General features: G+C 37.2%; 1 protein-coding gene across 1 annotated transcript; it reads left to right on the top strand.

The window, feature by feature from the left end:
• The first annotated feature begins 907 nt into the window (after nt 1–907).
• Nucleotides 908–8,745, top strand: LOC140141373 (uncharacterized). Its single transcript, XM_072163221.1, has 5 exons — nt 908–2,702; nt 3,694–3,810; nt 5,168–5,367; nt 6,543–6,625; nt 8,301–8,745. Exons 1-5 carry the CDS (start codon nt 971–973, stop codon nt 8,446–8,448), a joined length of 2,280 nt encoding a protein of 759 aa, XP_072019322.1. The 5' UTR covers nt 908–970; the 3' UTR covers nt 8,449–8,745.
• The last annotated feature ends 14,302 nt before the right edge of the window (nt 8,746–23,047 follow it).

Here is a 23,047-nt window from a genome sequence, read left to right as displayed (position 1 = left end):
GTTCCAATTATGACATACTGTATCTGTCTTTGTTTAGGATACAGGGGGTAAACATAACTGGTACCTTAATTTTTTGGCTTTCTGTATTTCTTTGCTTTCCAACCTTGAATAACAGGACTGTAGCAAGCGGGGCGGTCATGGATGTCATGGCCACTGCACTTTTTGAGAAATTTGTTTTGTTTTTCTTTATACATGTATCTATATTTTAATTAGGGCATCAATTTGTAATTTGGCCACACCACATTTGTGATAAATAATAACATTTATTTGGATTTTTTTCTATGAAATGCTTTTGTGAAGGTTGTCATTCATGCAGGTTTAATAAATATTATATTGAACATAAAACTGATCAACTGGACTCACTTTTATTTGAGAGGCTACAGTATCGGACCTTATCCTAGGTGCATCTTCAGGCCGTCTGATGATCTGGTGACAAAAGGTTGTTGACCTGGGACAAGGTGGTGGTGCCAGAGGTCGTAGATCTTGAGTCGAACTTCTTAGGAATGTTCTTGATGACAGAATTGTAGGTCCCCGCCAAGTTATGGCGCATAAATGTACCACCTCCCTTGTTTAGTGAAGGTTGTTCTTTCTTAACATAGATTCAATCCTAAGAAGTTCAACTCAAGATCTACGACCGTTGGCAACACCACCTTGTCACAGGTCAACGACCTTTTGCCGCCAGATCATCAGACGGCCTGAAGATGCACCTAGGATAAGGTCCGATACTGTAGCCTCTCAAATAAAAGTATGAAATGTATGAAATGCTTTCTTAATGAAGAAAACAGTTAACAAGAATTCTTCATAGTGACATTCTTAAAATATTTGATTTTTAGTGTGGAGAGATCAGAGATAAATGTACAAGGTAGAATTCTAACACATTGCTTTTTTTTTCTATTTTCTAGGTGCTCATCACTTAATTCTACTCCAAGGAAACAACTTTTGATTTAACACTGAAACCAAACCTTCCACCATGACATACAGAGTAACATCTGATGATTACGGGGATGCAATGCCCTTACTACAAGTTACAACAGCTCCTTCGGAAAGACTCAATTTTGAAGAACTACGGCAACGTCAACGAGCAAGAATCAAAGAAGAAACATCAACAGATACAGATGGCATCTTGTTGGAGAGAGGTTATGATGATGACATTGATGGAGAATTTCTTTTAAAGGCTTCAGCAAAACAAAAACGAAGAACAGTTCTGGTGTTCCATGATGCCTTCTTTCTAATCATTGACTTCCTACAGTATTATGCACTTATCATGTCTATTGCACTTCGGTGGCCTTGGCCATATCAATGGCTCATGATAACTAAATTTGCTTTTGTTTTCAATCTTGACATCTGGGAAGTATTTAAGATGTTTACTCCAGGTGTGTATGACACTGCTATAGAAGGTTTCATTGACAGTGTTCACATCGTCATCGGCTATCGCTTTTACTTTATGTTATGGTGTGTTGGTATCCTTGCAGTAACAGTGATATACATTGGCTTGTACATATCCATGAACTATCAAAAAAGATACAATCTACTGATGCAAATTGCAAGACTTCAACGAATCTACATCATACTTTGGCAGGTGTTTGCTATTCCAATTGGAGTAGCCTTAGGCAAAGTCTTTCACTGTACTCCAGCGGGCAACATGGATGTTCATAATGATACGGCATGTTACAGTGCAGAACATATGACTTATATGGCTATTGCTATGGTCATTGCTTTCTTCCTGTATATCCTACTGCCTATTTGGATGCTGGCTAAGATTCACATGCAGATATTTAGTCTCAAATCAGATCGTCATGAAGGTTATCTTCAACTCAAAGAAGCAGAATATGGCCATTCCCTGGATACCATCTGGTACCTCAAACTCTACCACCTGTTCTCGTCTTTCAAACTCTTCTGGGTTTACTATCGTCCCATCACATTCTTTCTCAAGCTACTTCTCATCGTTGCCTATGCCACAATGCTTTGGTATCCCATGTTCCAGATGATCATCTTTCTTGTTCCTCTCGTCATCTTATTTATCATCTTTCTTATCAAGAGACCATTCCGGGTAGCATCATTTAATTTCCAGCTTCTCATCAACTATCTGTGCATGATAATCCTTGCTTTCATGGGTCTGTTTCAAAATTCGCCACTGAACAATACCGTCTTCTTCCAAACAGAGTATTTGTTTTCAGAACTTCTTGCTATCAACTTAGCCTGGGTTCTCTTTACCGGACTTTGGTTCATCTGCATATCATTACGCAACTTTGGCATCCTCTGCAAACGATACCTGCTATGGCCACGGATGACCAGCAGAGGGCTTGATAAGCTTGATGAGGACACACGTAAATACATGAGAGCCATCCTGCGAGGGCGTATTGTCCTAGAAAAAGCCTTATCCACTATGCCGCTTTTCAGTCCTGCACATGAAGTTGCCCGGCAGATCCAAGTTATCAACGCATACTGCAGAGAGGCGGAATTCCTTGGCGATCCCATCCATGATACACTTTGGGATCTACTTGATGAGCTGATCGAAGCCCATTCTCGTATTGCTCCAACTTCTTTGTTTGGATCGTCCATGAAGTCGACTATCGGAGATACAGCTAAGGAGTTGCTGAAAGTGTTACCAGATTTCAAGAAAAGATTGGCTCAGAGAGAGTATGACTTTGTCCTGATGACCCCTATGAAGAGACGAATACTGCTTAAAATGTATTGCATTGGTTAGTATTGTTGGATTCCATTTGTTTTTATTTGTCTTTTTTGCAGGAATAAAATGATATAAATGAGACTCGGAGGAAACCCACAATATTAAATGTACATTGTCATACCTATCAAAATAAATGGATCTTAATAATGATGCTGCTTATACTGAAATGCTAAGGGCTGTCAGGTTGGGTGGAACTGGCTCTGATGACAGAATCAAGCTGATTTTGACTGAGGTGACAATCCACTCAATGACAACATCTGCCAGCCTAGTGCCAGGGGAGATTGACTGGGATGGTATATTAGTAACACATCACAGAAGTCCTAAATATTAAAGGCCAGCTCAATTCACAGGAGAATCCACAAGTTCTTAAATCAAACTTTCACTATGTGACACAGTACAATAAATAATCACTCAGTTAATTCATGTTAGATGTGATGATATTTATAGGTTAATGAACGCGTAATACTTATTGGGAGAGAAATTAGACAAAATAATGCACTTGCGCTGATGTTGATGCGTCTAATGCACGAGCCCCGAAGGGGGGAGTGCATTAGACGCATCAACATCAGCGCAAGTGTGTTATTTTGTCTAATTTCTCGAGCAATAAGTATTACAAGTTTATTAATCTATTTCATACACAAAAAAAAAAAAACATGTGATTTTTACTTTTTTATATAACAAATTATCACTAAAAATGTTGGAAAATCGAACCAAATATAAATGCATCAACCCGCCCGAGAAATGAATCAATCCCTACGCTAACGCAGCCTTGAAACACTGCAGCGTAATGCTGGAGTGCACAATATACACAATCAATGCATGTTTTGTACTTTTCTAACAGCTTTTCTGATTGGCTGCTTTGATATAGGAGTGTATGAACATGTTTTGTTAGCATTTACAAAACTGCTAAATATTGCAAAAAGGGAAAATAGTATGTTCAACATTTTACAAATCTATATTCTTAAAACATTTTCTGTTTTTTTTTCTGTATTTTGTACTTTCAGGTGTGTTTATGAATGGCAAGGCAGACAAAGCTAGACCACCACTTGACCAGTCAGACACAGTACAGAAATTGTATAATCCCATGGAGTCATTGGTGCTCAAACAAAGGACTATTGAAGGTAATATTGAAATTGAAATTATACTTTCTGATAATCACGAAATGCAGGTGTAAATTGGGGAGTCATTAGAAAATTATTAGAAATATAGCAGGTGCATACATGTCCCGACAGATTGGGTTGTTCCAGTTGAAATCTATGCACCCTCTATTTCAAATGGACCACTCTGTAACATGATGACTACATGACTTTCAAGTTTGGTTACATTCTTAAAAAGAACAAGAAAATACCCTTACTGGTGGTACATAAGATACATAACACTTAAATTGATTATGATAAGCCCCTCAAGTTAAATCATTACCTTTTACAAATGGGACCAAGTTCCAAAAGTGAGGAGAGGTGGGGGCTTTTTTTTAACTTGTCAACATTTTTAGTGGATGTTTTATTTCACACATAGCAGTGAAATTGGTGTCGTATTCTGCTCCAGCGTAGTCCTCAAAGTCAAAATTAAAAAATTAAAAATAGTGAATATTTTCACTCATCCAGTTTTGAATTAAATCTGGAACTTGCTTTTACAACTGGCTATGTTGCGTACGATACCATCAGGCAGCTGACCTGTCAAGAAGATCCCTAGTAGTCTCTTCAAGTGTCACATGACCAGCCCAGTGGGTCAGTTGCCTGATGATGCGTGATGGTATGAGACTCAACGTAGCAAGTTGTGCAGTAAGTTCCAGTGAAAGATTTAATTCAAAACTTTGTCTTTTATTTATTCATGCATGGGTCGTCTGCGTGGTTTACTTCGCGAGGGCAGCTTTAGCTGCCCGAGCTAAGTAAACCACGCAGACGCCGCCGGACGCGAAGTTGTTAAACGGTGATGAACAATGTTGAAACATGATTGAATCCCTTTCAACAACGAAAAGAAGCTAAAGATTGTATAATTCACGATTATTTCACGAGGAAATGTCAGTTAATCATTGTCACTCAGCCTTACAAAAACTTCGATGATTTCTCTGTTAATATCAGCAATAAAACTACAGAATAAAACGGCAAAGTTTAGCCGCTACCTGAAAAATACTTAATTCAACTTGTAAGCTTGCATACGCACAAAGGTTCCAGGCATGACGAATTTTACGCGCTCTCGCGATAACGCTGTAATCTCGCTCGCGTTCAGCAGATACGCTACAGTAAAAGTGTGGATTCATCACGGTGTAACAACGGTTGGCTCCTGTACAAAGGTAGGAAGAGTTGTTGAATGGGCAATCACAAAAATAACAAATTCCCAAATATGTCTCTCACTCCAAACTGCATTACCACTTGTACAGTATAGTACAGGTCCCATTAATATAATTTCATCAAAGTCTTCATTTTTGAGAGGGACTGAAGATGATTAACCTATATTTGTGTGCACTTGTTTCCTTAGGTGATGATGGCTTCTATGAGGATCTCAATGATGTTACAGTAGATATGAAAGAGATGGGACCAGCATTTTATCGTCACCAGAAGGCAGCAAGAACACAACAGAACATGATAGTCATAACAGAAGCTGAAGAGGAGGAGGAGGAGGCAGATGAGGAGGAGGAAGAAGAGGTACCAGACTGGATGAGACCAGGAACACATTTGGTATGAGCTCATGCTATTGTATAAAGGGAATATTTCTGTAGTTACTGCTTTACTCAGTGTACAAAATAAACCAAAATATTCTTTGAAACATATCAACCCTCATCAATTTGTTAAGGGCCCAAACTCATTCTGTAAAATTCATACTACACTGGTCCACATTGGTGACACTTTGTAAGATTTCAGACTCACAAATCAACAACGGGTAATGCCATGGATTGATGTTGAACTTAAACATTGAGACTGTGTTACTGACTTTGATGAAAAAACTTCATGGCCCCATGGCCCATAGTAGCTCATAGTGATTTTCACAGGCATCTGACCTGAGGACCCACCTTACTTCAAGCACTGGTTTTACACACTTGTGGTGGATCACTGTTAGAAGAGAAAATGAAACAAATGTTTTTTCTCACAAAGTGGAATAACAAGGTAAATCCAAAGCGATATTACCTGATTCTTAATGTTTAGAACCTTACTGTAATATTCATATATATACACCAGGCACAAAAAGAAACTCGTCAGTTATATTCATCCTTGCTGTTCAATAACTTCATAATTTTGGATTATTCTGAAATATATATTTTGTTAATTGGACTTTTCTTTCTCATTTGACACCCTGTTCGTGAAAAACGAACAAGAATTGACCAAGATATGCGCCTCCAATGCCTCAAACCCTAAAATCAAAAGTTGCATTTTCAACGATTTTCAATGGGAACGCATCGTTGTATTGCACACAAGCACCACAGGCCAATCAATAAAGCACACAGTGTAACAGGCACAATTGAATCGTTAAAATTGCAACTTTTCATTTTGGGGTTTGAGAGTTTGGAGGCGCTTATCTTGGTCAATTCTTGCTCAATGTTCACGAACAGGGTGTCATATGAGAAAGAAAAGTCCCATTAACAAAATGTATATTTCAGAATAATCCAAAATCATCAAGTTATTGAACAGCAAGGATGAATATAACTGACGAGTTTCTTTTTGTGCCTGGTGTACATGATACAACATCCCAAGGTGTTGCCTGGTATGAATATATCCAGCCTTCTGACTGACTCTGATGTAGACACCGGGTGTAGACAAAAGGTTGATTTAGGCAATCACTCAGATATGGTAAGAAAAAAGTTACTGTGAAATCAAATGTATCAGTGTACTTACTGCAGTTTTGTTCCTGTTCACAGAGTGGAATATCCTCCTTGTATGATATGGATGACTTAGATGAGATGATGATGGGGATCCCCAGCAGACAAAATAGTGTTGGGAGGTAAGGAAATATGTTGCTATGGAAACATGGTGCAATTGAAACAAGTTGTTTTAAAACCCATGATCTCAGCACAAATAGTTAAACCAGTACAGTAATAAAGGAAAGGCTGTCATAATTATCTCAGCACAAATAGTTGAACCAGTACAATAATAAAGGAAAGGCTGTCATAATTAGGAAGGAATGTCTAAACACCATGAAAGCAGACTGTACCATGTTGGTCTACATATGTGACCGTCCACGGCGAATGAGCCGTAAATTCCTCCCCCGGTCAATTTTGTTTTATTTCGTGTTTAAAAAATAAACATCATAAACTTAAAAATGGTATATCATTTGACTTCAAACGCTATCCAGAAGCGGAGTTATGGTTAGTTAAACTTTGCGTCCTTCAACAAAATTATAGCTTTTTTTCGTTTCTATGTGTGTCTCTTTTTCAACATTGCCGCAATAAATATCAAACAGTCTTACTTGGCGTTCATTTCAAATCATCCCCACGTCAACGAGGTTTAAGAAGTGTTCTCTCATTGTTAATTGTTGGTTATGCATACCTATACAAATAACCCACCACTTGAAAAGGATTTAGCAAAAGCAAACAAAGACCAGAGCTATTAAAAGTTCTATAGCCATCTAAGGTAGAAGCTTATTATCCACTTCAATAATAGGATTATTGATTGGTGTTGTGACTTCAAAATAAGACGGATGTCGCGCCAGCTTAAGTGACCGATGAATACGACCTTCGTACACATTTTACACCATAACTCAGAATACAATTTAGGGAATTTACGGCTCGTTTGTGCTGCCGGGTCACATATAAGCAGACTGTACCATGTTGGTCTGTTAGGGGGAGTGTTGTGTAGTGGAAATAGCAAACACATACCTCTAAACTGTTTCTACATTGATCTGGCAAAGGTCAATTTGAAGTAAGTTAATGTACATTGTGCAAAATATAAGCAAGCTGCTAAATGTGCAAATATGTTCATGTCCATTTCTATGATGCCCCACACCGTCATCATCCCTATATCTTTGTGTCAAAAATTGCCGTGATAGTACGGTGAATCCTCTTGTTTTTCAATAGCTACGCATGGCGATTTTGTTCGAGATAGGCCGAGCGACTCAGGCTAAGCATAGTACGACTGTCATATGAGATACCATCAAGTTCTATTCTACACATTATTACGATTTGCGCATGCTCTAGTATCCCATATGGTGTTACTATTACAAGGAAATTCGATTTGTTTTGAGGTAAAACCAAGGTTTTGTTTTAAATACACTAACTTGAAATTAAATACACTAATTAGCGGCCATCACTGTTTGCTCTGGATACATTTTTACTGCATTTTTGGCGTAACGATTTTTAAATCGAAAGTTAAAATTGTGATATATTTAATTTTGAGAATTACAATTATATAAAGGAACACATTTATGATCCAGGTGCGTGTATAATAGAAAATTTTATCACAATGCATATGTAAACTTTCTTTATCTGTGTCAACAATAGAATATTGATCACCAACGGAGGATGGAGCTTTATGAAAAAAAATATTTATAATATAGCGTGTTGACACTGTGTGCCCATGATCTCTAATGCTATATATGCCATGTTCACAGTATTCAGATTCTTGATTTGAAATGTCTAATTATATAAATTATATACTTTTTTTTTTTTTTTTCATTTCAGTGCTGCATCAAGACGTCATCGCCCTCCATCTTCCATGTCACGCTTATCTCATCATTCCAGGCCAAGCTCTAGAGCATCTATCAATGATGACATGACATCATCTACACCGCCACCTCCTATCAAAGAAGATGATGAATCACTGGCTTGATGACATGACATCATCTACACCGCCACCTCCTATCAAAGAAGATGATGAATCACTGGCTTGATGACATGGATGTAATGATGCGATCACCTTGGTTACAGGACATTTTATAATTCAAACAACGAGTACTGATTGGTAAACTATTGAATGATATACCCATATGCCTGGAAAACATTATCTGCAAATTTAATGAAAGAAGAAAGAAGTTGTGGCTTTTTTTGTAAAGAGGTGTGTGGCGTAAGTTGATGGAAATACAGTAAAGATTCGCCTAATGGCGCTATTCGCTGATCGCGCGGTCATCTCAAAAACAAGTTTCTACCTACGAAATGTGTGTTGCATGTGCATATGCCTGTGAAACATGTGCTCGTATTGCCACGTATGCTTTGCAAAAGCCCTTGTGCGTGTTACTAGAAAAGCAGGAGAAACAAAAATGCATTTTTTGCACAGGCGTTTGTAGGAGAACCTCGTTTTGGAAGCAAGATGGCGGACATAAGCCTATAACTTGATTGAAAACATAGTGCTTTAGTCAATAGCCATTACTGTAAAGATTCACCTAATGACATAAGTGGAATTTTAGGCACAACCTAAAAGTGCCCTCCCATATAAGGGCACGGTGGGATTTCAGTGGAGGTAGCTCTCTATTTGCAAATGAAATTTATCCCATCAGGCAAAGAAGCCCAAGTGCGCCATTAGGTGAATCTTTACAGTAGAGCACTATGTTTTCAATCAAGTTTTAAGCTTAATGCGCTAAAATCACTCATTTATATTTTCATTTTTGGCACAAAATGTTGGTAGAGTATTCAGGTATTTAATTCTCTATTTCACTAATGAATGGCTTGTCATCCCTATACCTCAATGCTTAAAAGAACAAAGGGTGATATGTGTGATAGTTATAGTAATACCGTAAACATTCGCCTAATGGTGCTATGGGCTGCCTTGACATAACTGGAATAATAGACACAAAATATAAGTGCCCTCCCATAAAAATCCCATAGCAAATAAGGGCACATACCCTTAATTCTTGTTGGGATAGTTAGAGGAGGGAGCTCTCTATTTGTACATGAAATTTACCCCAAGGCAAAGAAGCCCAAGTGCGCCATTAGGCGAACGATTGCGGTATTGGTTTGTTCTGTCAAGTTTATGTAGTAATAGGTCCAGGAATCAACTCACAAATGTGGTGTCTTTTGTAAAATCAAAGATACTCAATATCTTTGGTAAAATACATGTGGACTATTGTAAGAAACTGCTGTTTGAGATGTATATGTATAAGTTGAGGTGATAAGTTGTAAATTATGAACAATTCCAGCACTAATATAAAATTTGATCAATTGATCCCATATGCATTGGTCGAGCGATAAAATATTAAGTCCATATTCTAAATACCTTGAGTACAAAATGTACACTGAGCACCTTGAATTTATCTCTCTCTCTGTGTCAGGTGGCGCTGTGTAGCGCTGCTGTGGTCTTCACAAGAGTACGCCATCTCACTCGATCCGATGCCAAGTGTGTTGCACCTTGCATTCCCTGGTTAGAAACCAGCTTCACGTCATTAGTCCAAGATGTTGGTGGGCGTCCTCTTCCTCGCTTGCCTTCCATGGCCCCTTGCAAAATCTGTTTTTCTACACCTCCATGTTTCCTGACAATATGGCCAAAGTACTTCAGCTTTCTCTCCATTATGCCGCTTCTGATGGTTAGACTTGTACCAATCTTGTCAAGGATCCAGGAATTTGTTCTCCTGTCTTTCCATGTCACTCGTAGAAGCCTCCTGTAACACCACATCTCAAAAGCATCTACTCTTTTCCTATCATTCTTGGTCATAGCCCAAGACTCGCATCCATAAGTGGCAATGGAAAACACAGTTGCACGAAGTAGGCGTACCTTGAGGTCAATGGATAGGCCTCTGCTTTTCCATATGCTTGACATGCCCTGCACAGTTGTCCTTGCAATAGCCAGTCTTCTCTTAATTTCAGTTGTGCTGTCACCACTGTTGTTAATCATTGAACCCAGATATTCAAATTGCTTCACCTCCTCAATCTGTTGTCCATCTATCACAAACTCATCACTTTTCCCTCTCTGTCTACAACCATTATTTTTGTCTTCTTTGTGTTCAGGAGAAGGTGTTTTTCTTCACTGGCCTCTTTGATGCGCTTCAAAAGATCAATCAGCTCTACTCTGCTGCTACAAATAAGAGTGGTATCATCGGCGTACCTCAGGTTAGTAATTCTTGTACCGCCAAACTTCACTCCACCTTCAAACCCCTCCAAAGCTGTTCTCATTATGTCTTCAGAGTAGATGTTAAATAGGTTTGGTGATAGCACACAGCCCTGTCGTAAGCCTCTTCCAATCTTGAACCAATCTGTGTCTCCACTACTTGTTCTGACTGCCGATTCTTGGTCTTCATATAAGCAGCTGATCAGATCCACAAGATGACTTGGAAAACCCATCTTTTTCATAGTTTCCCACATCTGAGGGTGGCTAACACAGTCAAAAGCTTTACTGTAATCTATGAAGCACATGTAAAGAGGAAGTCTATGCTCTCTGCATTTCTCAATCACATTCCTGATATTGACAATTTGGTCCCTAGTACCCCTTCCTTCACGAAATCCTGCCTGCTCATCAGATATTTCCTGCTCCATTTTGTTCTTCATTCTCTTGATGATGATCTTCAGAAGCACTTTACTTGCATGACAAATCAGGCTGATGGTCCGGTGATTGGCACACTCTTTCAAATTTCCCTTCTTTGGCAGTGGAATAAATACTGCCCTGCACCAGTCTCTCGGCCATTTCTTCTTTTTCCAGATGATACCACATAGACGCCACATTAGGTCTATCCCTTCTTTCCCAGTTGCCTTCCACAACTCAGAAGCTACATTATCAATGCCAGGTGACTTAGCATTTTTCATTTGTTCCATGGCACGCTCAACTTCAGATCTCAATGGTGGAGGTTCTTCCTCACTCGTTTCACACTGTACATACACCTTGTCATCTTGTGCCTCAAACAGCTGGGAACTATACTGAACCCATCGCCTTTTGATGTCTACACTTTCGGTAAGAGTGTTACCTTTCTCATCATTTATAACATCCATCCTGGGGTCCACTTCTTGGTAAGTTCTTTGGCAATACCAAAAGCTATTTTTGAGTCACCCTTACATCTTTCCATTTCCACACACTTCCTTTCGATGTAGTTTCTTTTGTCCTCCTTAACACTTTTGGAGACCTCTTTGTTTAAGCGTGCCCATTCTTCCTTTCCTCCATCTGCCTTTGCTCTCTTCCTGTCATCAGCTAGGTTTAAGGTCTGCTGAGAGATCCACGGCTGTTTCCGTTTCATCTTTCTAGGGATGTACTTCTTTGCTGTGCTCTGGACTGCTTCTTTCATGTCTTCCCACAATTCATTTGGGGTCTGCTCCTCTTCATTAACTTTCAGTAACTCATCAAACCTGTTCTTCACATCTACTGAATATTGAGTGGGAATGTTGTCAACATCATACCTGGTAGGTGGTGCATTGTCTCTCTTAGCTCTCAGTTTTAGTTTTACTTTGGCTACAAGTAGCTGATGGTCACTACCACAGTCAGCGCCTGGTCGTGTCCTGACATTTTGGAGTGATGTTCTCCACCTCTTCCTGACCATGATGTAATCGATCTGGTTTCTTGTTCTATCTCCTGGGCTCATCCAAGTCCACAGTCTCCGTGGATGATGCTGAAATAACGTGTTCCCAATGACTAGGTTATTAGCTTCACAAAATTCCTCCAGTCTGTCTCCACGTTCATTTCTGATCCCAAGTCCATATTGGCCTATACACCCAGTTTTCTCCTTCATTTTGCCAACCTTGAATTTATATCCGTCCTTAATTTTGCATTCCAGAATCATACTATTTTTTATATTTTTATATTCATAACGGCATGTGATGTAGATACATGTAGTTCAAAGATTGGTTTTATAGAAAACATAAGTGTTTAATATAATGTGTTAAATATTTTATTATTTGTAAATCAACATTCCTAAGTACCGTAACCACTCGGATATAAGCCCACTCCCCTAGATGGCAGATTTCACTTCAAAAATGGGGGTGGGCTTATAACCGGGGAAGGGCTAGTGCTTGAATTTAAAAATAAGAACAATCATCCCCATTTACCAGTAATTTCTAACTTCCATGTCAATTTTTTAAAATTTTAAGTGTGGAATGTTAATTATCAACTGATATTTTTTATATTTGTTCTTAAATATGAGAGCAAAGCATTGATTTGATTTAAGAACTTGGCCAAAATTTAGTACCGGTACTGGGCTTATACCTTAGTGCACCCTTGTTCCCAGAATGTTTTGAAAAATAGGGGGTGGGCTTATACCCGGGTGGTTACGGTACATGTAAAGGTAGGTGATCCAATTGTAACACATGGCGTTTTCTGTCCAACATGTGAGGCGCATCACCCAAACATTCTTAGTTTTTAAATTGCTCAAGCAGTTTGGATACTGTAAACAAAGATGTGTATCAAAGTGACCCATAGAATCGTACACAACTTGTTTTTATTCATACCGCATAAACAAATACAAACAAAACACATTCCAGGCCTAATATCGCAGAATATCAAAATGTGCATTTTTAATGGGTTAAAGTAGGGGATGAGGCTGTCAATTGGGTCACCCACATTTAATGCATGTGTAAACCTAAAAGTAAGTGCTGTGTGTAGCCAACATGTAGATGTGATGCAAAATGTATGGTTCTATTTTAACACAATTTGAAGCTGTTTTTGGACAGTTTGTTCTAAAAATATACATGAATCTGTAACAAACTAGAGGATCAAATATTTCCGAATATTGTGTGAAAGTGCCTTTATGTACATGTAGCTATTTGATCTGAGCTCATTCAACCATTAAAAGTGAGTGATCAATTAAAATTGATGTTCATTGAGTTATTTTTTTAAAATTAAAAGTAAGTTCCTGTGACCAGTCATTGTCCGTAATGACATTGCACATCCCAGTTCCAGCAGTGCAAGCTCTGCTCACCTGACTCTAGCTCAAGGGTCTGCTGGGTAATATAGGGGCATTGACTTAGCACGCTGGTTTACGCCACTCATACCAGCTGTTCCTAGCCTGAAAATAGGATGGAGTGCCCAATCTCTGATGATGGTTTAATTTTAAAAATCTATCTCTGAGGGAAGCGTGACAGTTGTGCGCACTTAAAACCGGTTTAATCCACCAGAGTCTGGTCCCAAGTCCAGAGACCTCAGAGAATCAATTGATGCCTACCCAAGACAAGGAGATATGCAGTTCAAGAAATACTTCCCAAGACACCTTCAAAGAGGCATTATAATGGAGTGCTCATCTGTATAAGGGTGAAATAAGGCTCCGAAGGTGACTGCGCTGGTGCTCTACCAATGAATTACTTCTCTGGGGTTGAACAATCAAATAGATGTTCCTCTTATCAAATGATGACTATTTAAAATTATTGGTTTTGTGATGCCATAAGGTATTTTCCTTCAGACGACCTAAAAATGACAAATTACAAGATAACTGAGTTTTGACATTTAATTTATTACAATATTTGTTTCTTTTGTTGTTATTTACAAGTCAATACAAATTTGACTATGATACATAAAACAAGTCAATTTGACTAATTCTAATTGTTGCATTCAATCCTATACAATGACACTACAAGAAAATACTTGGTTTTGTGAGTGCAAAAATGTCATGTGAAATGGTTGCCTTATGATAGATTTTGTAACTGCATGTTCAAAGGAATTTAAAATCTTAACAAAAATGTTTATATCATTAATTAGAGCATGGGTTTGTGATTGTTCATCAGGTAACTAAAGTTGCTCCTGAAAGCCTCCTCAAGTCCCACTACCCTCAGACCTGACACATTAACAGTGCTACACAGTTTCAATGTCAAAAGGCAATATTGCACACTCCACTTTCTTGCACTCACCAAACGATTTGTGACGGTCAAGCAAATTGTATATTTTTCATGCTTTAGCAATTTTGCACTAATGCAGTTCATTTATTTGAAATAATTTCTTCAGAAATTTCACTTTCTGAAAAATTTGAGGAAGATGGGAAGTAAGGTCCTGTAAAAACTTTCCAAGACCATAGAGTAATGAGCTTTCTAAATGAAAGCAAGGTGAAAACATGAATAGAGGCAATATTTCATTGAAAAGTAACTTGAAAATGCACTTTCCTGATAATGTTTCAAATAGTGCAGTTTCTGATCCAAACATTTAATGAGTGACATTCGGAAACTGCATTATTCCAATCACATCCAGGCTAACTGACATCTGTTTCTCACATTGTCACAAACAAATTTCACCAACTATTTCAATTACAAATGACTTTTCAGCTTGATCATAATAGTTTTTGTTCAACATTATTTTTTAAACAGTCAGGCTCACATATCGATAAATCAGGTAATTTACTTAGAATTTACCAGTATGTGGTCAATGATTCCTCCAATAAGTAGTAAGCATGCGTCATAAAATAGGCCAATATTATAACATGCTGTGAACCATGAAATATTTGTGTGCATGAAAATTGTGCAAAATTTTCATGCACACAAATAATATCTTCCAATAGGCCTTTCAGGAAAATGTATCAATTCACAAACATTTTATGTCACAGAAATATGGGTTCTCTCCAAAATGCAAAATATTAATGCTACGAAAATATCATACTTTACAGTATACTGGTCTATTGGTTCTAACTGAGCATTTTCAACCATGCCCCCCTAAATGTAATCATCAAACATCACTGCCCATGTTTGACACCATTGCATATGTTCAAACTTATGTGCAGTGGTGTCCTGGTGTAGTTTCATGAATAAAATAAATAAGGCGGCAGAAAAACCCCCTATTCTATAGGTTCAACTGAGCTGATTTTGGGATTTTTTGGAAAAAAAATCAGAACATTATATGTTTGCAAAAAAATGTTTAGATTCGTCAAGCTTGTCTAATTGTCTAATTCTTTAGGGTCATTTAGTCTCTTCCAGACCTAGTGTGAAATTAACGTAACATTGCCTTAACTCTTGATAAAAAAACCCCACATAGTATGGCCTACTGACATTAAACTCATTCACAATAACTAGTTCATCACTACTGATATTTCATGACACCAAAATGTCTCTGCAATATCTTCCACACAAACATTTCATGATTTTCAACAACTGAGCAAGAAACAGTACATATGCAAAATAATATCTACTTATCATGCATACAAAAATAAGTGGCATATTTACCATGTTTACTACTCTAGCATTTGTGATACCAACAAATAGATTGGCAAAGCCTCAATGTGTTTGCTCTGTCTGGAATGTACATGTTTACAATCACACTCCATTGCTGATGAAGGTTGCATACTGTTCAGAAGCTGTTTAGAAGTTACACATACAAATAACCACAGGGCTATCAACTATTTAACACCTGAGCAGTGGCGGCGCTACGGGACAGACCGAAGCTCTGCCCCCAATTGCCCCCCCTCAAAAAAAATTGAAAAGCTACTTTTGAGCCAAAATTAGGTGAAATGCCCCCCTAATCGGAGGCTCTGCCCCCTTTATCCCCAGCGACCGGAAAAACATTTCTGGCGCCGCCACTGCACCCGAGTGTGTGAGCTTTTAAAAGAATGGGCAAAATCCAGTTGAAATTCATATATCCTATGGAAGATATGACCTGTGTAGGAGATTACGGTCATGTCTTCCATAGGTGGTGTATGCAAATAAAAAGCCCAATGAAAGTAAGATTGAGAAAAAAGATTGAAACTATACAATACAGTAGAAAAGATTGAAACTGTTTCAAATTTGAGTGGCTACAGTATTACATTGTATTAGATGTGTCTTCACACTTCCTGGTACCCCATTTCTCCAACAGTTGCCTAAACAGAATCGAGGGGAATGGATTAAACTTAGCACATTATGAAATAATTGTATTCCATATTTTATTTCACCCATACGCCTTCCTTAAAATCAAGTTTCCTTGAATCATTGTTTTGGGTGGGTGAGCAAAATGATTTTGCAAGCATAATCACTTTCAAGTTTAATATGCAAATTAGTTTTTTTGCCTTTGTTTTTTTCCTACATATATGTATTTGTATTTATTTTTAATCCATTTTTAAAGTGTTTTGTCTAATTTCATATTATACTTTTCATATTTTCACCACAAAATTGCAAGACAAAAGTAACAATAATTGACAGCCCTGTAGATAGTGTGTGTAACCTCCAAAAGCACCACATTATTAAGCCCTTATATACATTGCATATACTGTGCAGAAAATAAACATGCAAAAGAGAACAAAAATATATATCCTAATCCTAGCTCATGTCGATTCACAAATAAAACTGGCAAAGATTGTAATTTGGTTATACGGTCAAACACACCCACATAGAGGGCATAGAAAAATGAAACAAACAAACAAATATGTGATTCCACTCATCCAATATTAACGGAACTCTCATTTCAACTAAAGCTTAATAGAAAAACAGCTAAATCACAATAAAGAGATCATGATCATTTGTGACCATGTTGCAAGTTAGCTTGACATCAACACGATGATGCATCCATTTCTGCCTATGATAGGACTTGATTGGGTTAAGTATATGTTACTAATTGAGATTGTATTTAAATGTTCCCTTAAGGTACACATGGCTTGTTGGCATATCTTGCTACCTATATATTCTTTGTTATGTCAAATAAAGAGCTACCTTCCTTAAGTGATATACAGGGTGATTTAAAATGAACTGTACCCAACTTAACCCATTTTTTATATATTTTCGCGGAGATTGTACATATCCAAGAACTATTATAGAAAGCAGTGATAAGTGTTCTGTAGTAGAAAATTTGAATTTTGATAATAAGTGGTTTTAGTCAGAAGTTATCGCATTTTAAATTTATCATCGCATTTTTAGACCAACACATGGAACTAAGTTTATCCGTGTTCTCTACCGCAGTAACAAAATTGGTGTGTTTTATAAAAATGTACTTTTCTTCAAAACCATTTGAGGTAAAGACATGATTTTTTCACCAATAATAGGAAACATACTATCCTGTTACAGCTTACAAACACAAATTATTTAAATGTCGGTAAGTATTTTATTTTAATTTTTGAATTTGGGTACAGTTCATTTTAAATCACCCTGTACTAGTGTAGACATCATTTTTATTGATAAAAGTCTCTATCAGCAGAATCTGTTTCTCTAGAGCAACATTAAATTCTACTATATGTTGCAGAGTGTATTTTCCCCCTCCCCTTGACTCAAACATTAAAAATGAATTAGCCAATTTCTCTGGGACAAATACGCAGCGCAAAAAATGTGAGGCAGCTCCCAGGTTTACTCATTTGGTGAGCCTATTATATAATGGTTCAATCAAGTCTCTTTATTCTCAGAACTGGATGTCTCGTCTTTGATTGTGGTCTAAATAGTGTCAATACAGCACGACTCATAGAATCCATCACAAAGATGTAATACTTATACAAAATCATAATCAACATAAACATTTCATAAATAATCATAATTAATAGATAATAGAATAATTAAGTAATGTACACAGCATACAGAGTGCTCTTAACAAAATGGGCAAGATTTGGCTAAAGTCCACGGCAGAAATTTGAAAAGCAATTCGCAACTATAGCAGATTCAACCCATCATGGGACATTTTTTCAAACAAATTCAGGGTAACAGGTGATCATTCATATCACGCTATGCATAACTGGCAACCTGGATTTTTTGGAAAAACATCCCATGATGGGTTTAATCTGCTATAACATAAACTGAGCTCAAAAAGAAACTTATAATTTTTTACAGCTTGTGAATCACAAGGTCATATCTTAAAATAGTGTCAATCAAAATGAACCAAAATTACACACAGCATTACTTTAATACTCTACTCAATACACATATCAGTAACCAAGCAGTTGTCCAACTGACACAACAGCAAAATGCACTGTCATGGGACAGCTTCCTGGACTTCCTCCACTTTCACAGCCCAACATTTGGCACCCAGCACAAAAAATCTGTGAGAATGCACACAAGATCCTTGCACAGATGATAAAACGGTGCTGCTTTCTGCTTTTCATACACTTTTTTCATGAAACAGGGCTGGGCTTTGAATGTGGTCCAGGAAGCTGTTCCATGTCAATACATTTTGCTGTTGTGTCAGTTAGATAACTGCTTGGTTACTGACATGTGTTAAGAGTAGAGTATTGAAGTAAACCTGTGTAATTTTGGTTCAATTTGATGGACAGGATTTCAAGATATGACCTTGTGAAAAATTATAAGTTTCTTTTTGAGCTCAGTTTACATTCAACATTGTATCGGAGGGACATTGAGCTATTCTACTTTAAATTCATACACCCTCTGTGAAAAGACATGACCTCCCACACAGGTGGTGTAAATTTCAAATAGAGTCAACCATTCAGGTAACCCCATTGGAAGATTAAGGTCATGTCTTCCATAGGGGGTGTATGGATTTCAACTGGAATAGCCCACAGTTAGCTTCACTTCATACACACATATTCACCAACCATACAACATACACATCTCTAGATAGATGAATTTATTTTCAAATTTCTTCCTGATCTAAACTTTTCAACCATTTTTGTTTTTTGTTTACTGTGATTATCATGCCTACTGTTTTAATAAAGATACTCTACAATGAAAACACCATTAGGTATATTAAAAATAGCTTCAGCCATGATGTAAAATGTCAATATGTGACCCCTCGGCACAACTGAGCCCTGAAGTCGCCAATCATCATTTTTGAGATATTCAACCAAAATATTCTGCTTGAAATTAGCTTTAAAATGATGTATATCATGTCTATAGTACTTGACATTTAAGTAGTGAAAAATCAATAAAACAGTCAATAAATCCTTTGTTTTCTATTGTTTATTGTTAAGTTCGATGGAGCATATCTCAATAGTGGCACTGGCGACATCCGGGCTCAGTTGTGCCGAGGGGTCACATATGATGTGTGTAATTAAGAACAAAATTAGGATATCACCCATTGTAAATAATTCCAAATCACTTATATATTATATATATTCAAATGCAGCAAATCTATATTCTAAGAAGTTTACTGTGCAGCAAGGACAGTTTTAGGATCAGATTTGGGGAGATCTGAAATTAACATGGGAAGAGGAGAGATGGTATACTGCAAAGTGTGGAATATTTCAATACAGAGAGAGATAAAAATGGGCTATTCCAGCTGAAAGCCAAACACCCCCTGTGGAATATATGACCTTAATCTTTCACACAGTGAGTACGTATTTCAAATAGGGTTACCTGAATGGGCGACTCCTCTTGAAACCTACACCCCCTGTGTGGGAGATTAATGTCATGTCTTCCATAGGGGGAGAATGGATTTAAACTAGAATAGACCATTGCAACTAAGTGCTGGTATGTAAGAGCAGATATATACCTTGGATATAGGTAACAAACCAAAAGATTGCAGCTTATACATGTAACTAGCTTCATTCCAATGCTTAACATCAAATAAGATTACCGTATTGTTTGTAATAAATGCCCCGGGCCGTTGCATTTTTCCAAAAAGGGGACGTATATTGAAGGAGAAAGGAGGGATTTACAGCTATACTAATATAGTATTATGGCGACGCCCATGGAAAATATCATTTTCGTGGTAAATACATCAAAATTACAACATCAAGCAAGAATCTGGTGAAATTCTACCATAGGCAATGGAATGATGAAAGTGAGTCATAATAGGTTTTGTCCAAGCAATTTAGCGATTGTCACTGACAAGACTGACATGACTGATTCAAGTTTTAAGCTTAATCGCACGATATAACATGGTAATGTTTACATTTTTGTCAATTAAAACAATTGTAGGGGGGGGGGGGGTTATTAGAGGTTTAGAGGGGGAGAGTTTATTACAAACAATACGGTATGTCTAAATCAATATTCTAAGCCCTCGCCCCGTCCCCTCCCTGAATGAAATTAGTTTCATACATATAGCTTCAGCAATCTCTTTGGTTTGTTCCCTAAAATTTAAACAATTAGAATACCACAAGTTTCTATTATTTACTGCACTACAGGTGTTTTTAAAATAAGGGATTCTAGGTAAGATTTGCCCTCTAACCTTTGTGACTACAACCGATCTCTTGCTTCAGGGATCACACATACTTTATAAATATGATCTTTGGCTTGTTGTTTGTCCAGCTTAACTTTGCTCATAAATATCTATAACATTTAGGGCAGGATTATTGTTTACACAACTAAACAGAAAACAATATTTCTCACAAACATAAATTATCTATATTACAAAATCTGAAGAAATCCTTAAAAACTGATTTGTCAGATTTAGTGTGGACTTCCTAAAAACACTTTGCCAACTTTAATGAAAATAAGTTGACAATGAATGTGATGCATGAGCTTGTCTTAAATCCTAATCATATAACCATGCACACAAACGTGTTTTTTTTATATCAATTTGGTCCACATTTGACAAAACTTTTAAAAATAATTAATCTTTACAACCTCTATCAATAAAAGAAAATGATGAAAAGAGAAACAAGAAATAGACAATATTTCAGGTATTATGTTATGGAACTGCTTGCCCTACTCAAACTGAAACTGCATGAGTAATAAACAGGTACCAGTTATAACATAATTATATAATCATTCATCAATAAAGAAATATATCAAAAAAATTTATTTATTTACTTTTGATAGGTCACATCATCATAAAAATAAAAATCTGTGGTGGAAGTCAGCTTTGAGATCACACATTGGTAACTCTATTTCCCATTATATGGTTATATAAGTCAAAGAATTCATAATGGGCAGAAATGACTTTGTATACCACTATAGATAATGCTATGGAAATTTGGCCATGTTGGATTGTTAAGCATGGTGGCTAAATGCAAGTACCTTAGGATTACAACTAGTTAGCACCCATCATTGCTTATACTGATAAATTTGAAATCTGTCAGGGGCCAAATCAAATTGAATGGGCTATTCCATTTGAAAATCATACCCCTTGTGAAAGAATTTACAATTCCTCCCTCCCCTAAAGAAGACACTGCTATCATAATTCCAGTTTGATACTGTCAATCCAACCAATATCAATAATTTTAGCCATTATAGATCAACAATTTTCATCTAAAAATAGTGAAAAAGGTTTAAAAGATTTGGAATTTTAAAAAAAATCTGAAATTGGGGTCAAATTGTGTAAACTTGATTTCAAAATTTTGAACAGGTTTCAGTTGGATTCAAACATAACATGTGCACAAAATCCACCTGGATGGACCATATCAAACTGAATTATGATAGCAGTGTCTTCTTCAGTGGGAGGAAGGGGGTCAAATGGAATAGTTCATGTGCTGATGAGCAACATTCATATAGTATCCGAGTTGCAATTCCAATAGCCACTCTACCTGTTTACACCACCTTTGTTATAGAGGTCAATAGCAACTTGGTTAAAATTGAAAAGTGACTTTTGCCTAGCACGGTCTTAAACAGCATGTGCATATACATGTCACTGCCAAAACCATATTACATGTTACCTAACATATAGGATTCCATCCACAAGCATACATGTGTACATCCATATCAAAAGGATGCACTTGTCGGCTGCTACATGTGTCTCATTTCACATAATAACTGGGAAGAGAGAGCGTGGCCTAGCGATTAAGGCATAGGACTGTGAACCCAAGGGTCAAGGGTTCGAATCCCAGGTCCGGCTCCTTGTGTCCTTGAGCAAGACACTTCACTCTACTTGCTTAGTGCTTCGGAGGGCACTTTAAGCTGTCGGTCCCGTATACATGCATATTTTCTCACATTAATGTAGTGTGCACGTTAAAGAACGTCACAGGCTATTCGAAAAGAGCAGGGATCATCCGGTCATGTTGACTGTACTTCAAAATACACTCATCTACTCTAGGTTCCAGAGTAAAAAAATAAGTACAGCTTGTTTGTACGCAGTGCGACAATACTCATACATATGAGGGAGGCACTTATAAGGAAGAAGAATAAATACCAGACTCATTTCAAGTGGGGGTCACTTTATATCATCCCAAGTCACATGGCTTATTATTAATACAGAGAACATTACATAACCATGTCACTTGGGGATGATTTGAAGTGACCTCCACTTGAGATGAGTCTGGTATTTACTCCTAGCTATCATGTGAAATGAGGCACTTGTAGCAGCCGACAAGTGCATCGTTTTGATATGGATGTACACATATGCCTCTAAATTAGTGCGGTTTCTTTTATGAAAGAGACAAAAGGCAGACACCCTCCGCAAAAACATTACACAACAGATTGGTCTTACATTAATGCTTGTATGTATGGCTGCCTGTATCAGTAATGTAGTTGCTCAAACTCCAAATGTTTTTGTGGAGAGTGTCTGCCTTTGCCCCCCCCCCCCCCCAAAAAAAATAACTTGATAAGAGGCATTATGCTTGCAGATATAATAAATCAAATCAGCATTAAAATTCACAATGCATTGTGGGACAGTTTTTGCAGTTTTGAGACACTTTGCCCTCTGACCTATCAGGAAAATTGTTTTTTTGTGCCTACCAATATTATTTAAAATGTTTTTCCAGAATTTAAAAAAAAAACAGAAAAAAACATGGTTATTTCATAAATTGATTATTTAAAAG

The sequence above is a fragment of the Amphiura filiformis genome, chromosome 19 (genome assembly GCF_039555335.1).
Source record: "Amphiura filiformis chromosome 19, Afil_fr2py, whole genome shotgun sequence".
In the NCBI taxonomy this organism is placed as follows: Eukaryota; Metazoa; Echinodermata; class Ophiuroidea; order Amphilepidida; family Amphiuridae; genus Amphiura; species Amphiura filiformis.
The sequence above is the reverse complement of the archived record's forward strand: the minus strand, read 5'-3'. Positions and strand labels throughout refer to the sequence as shown.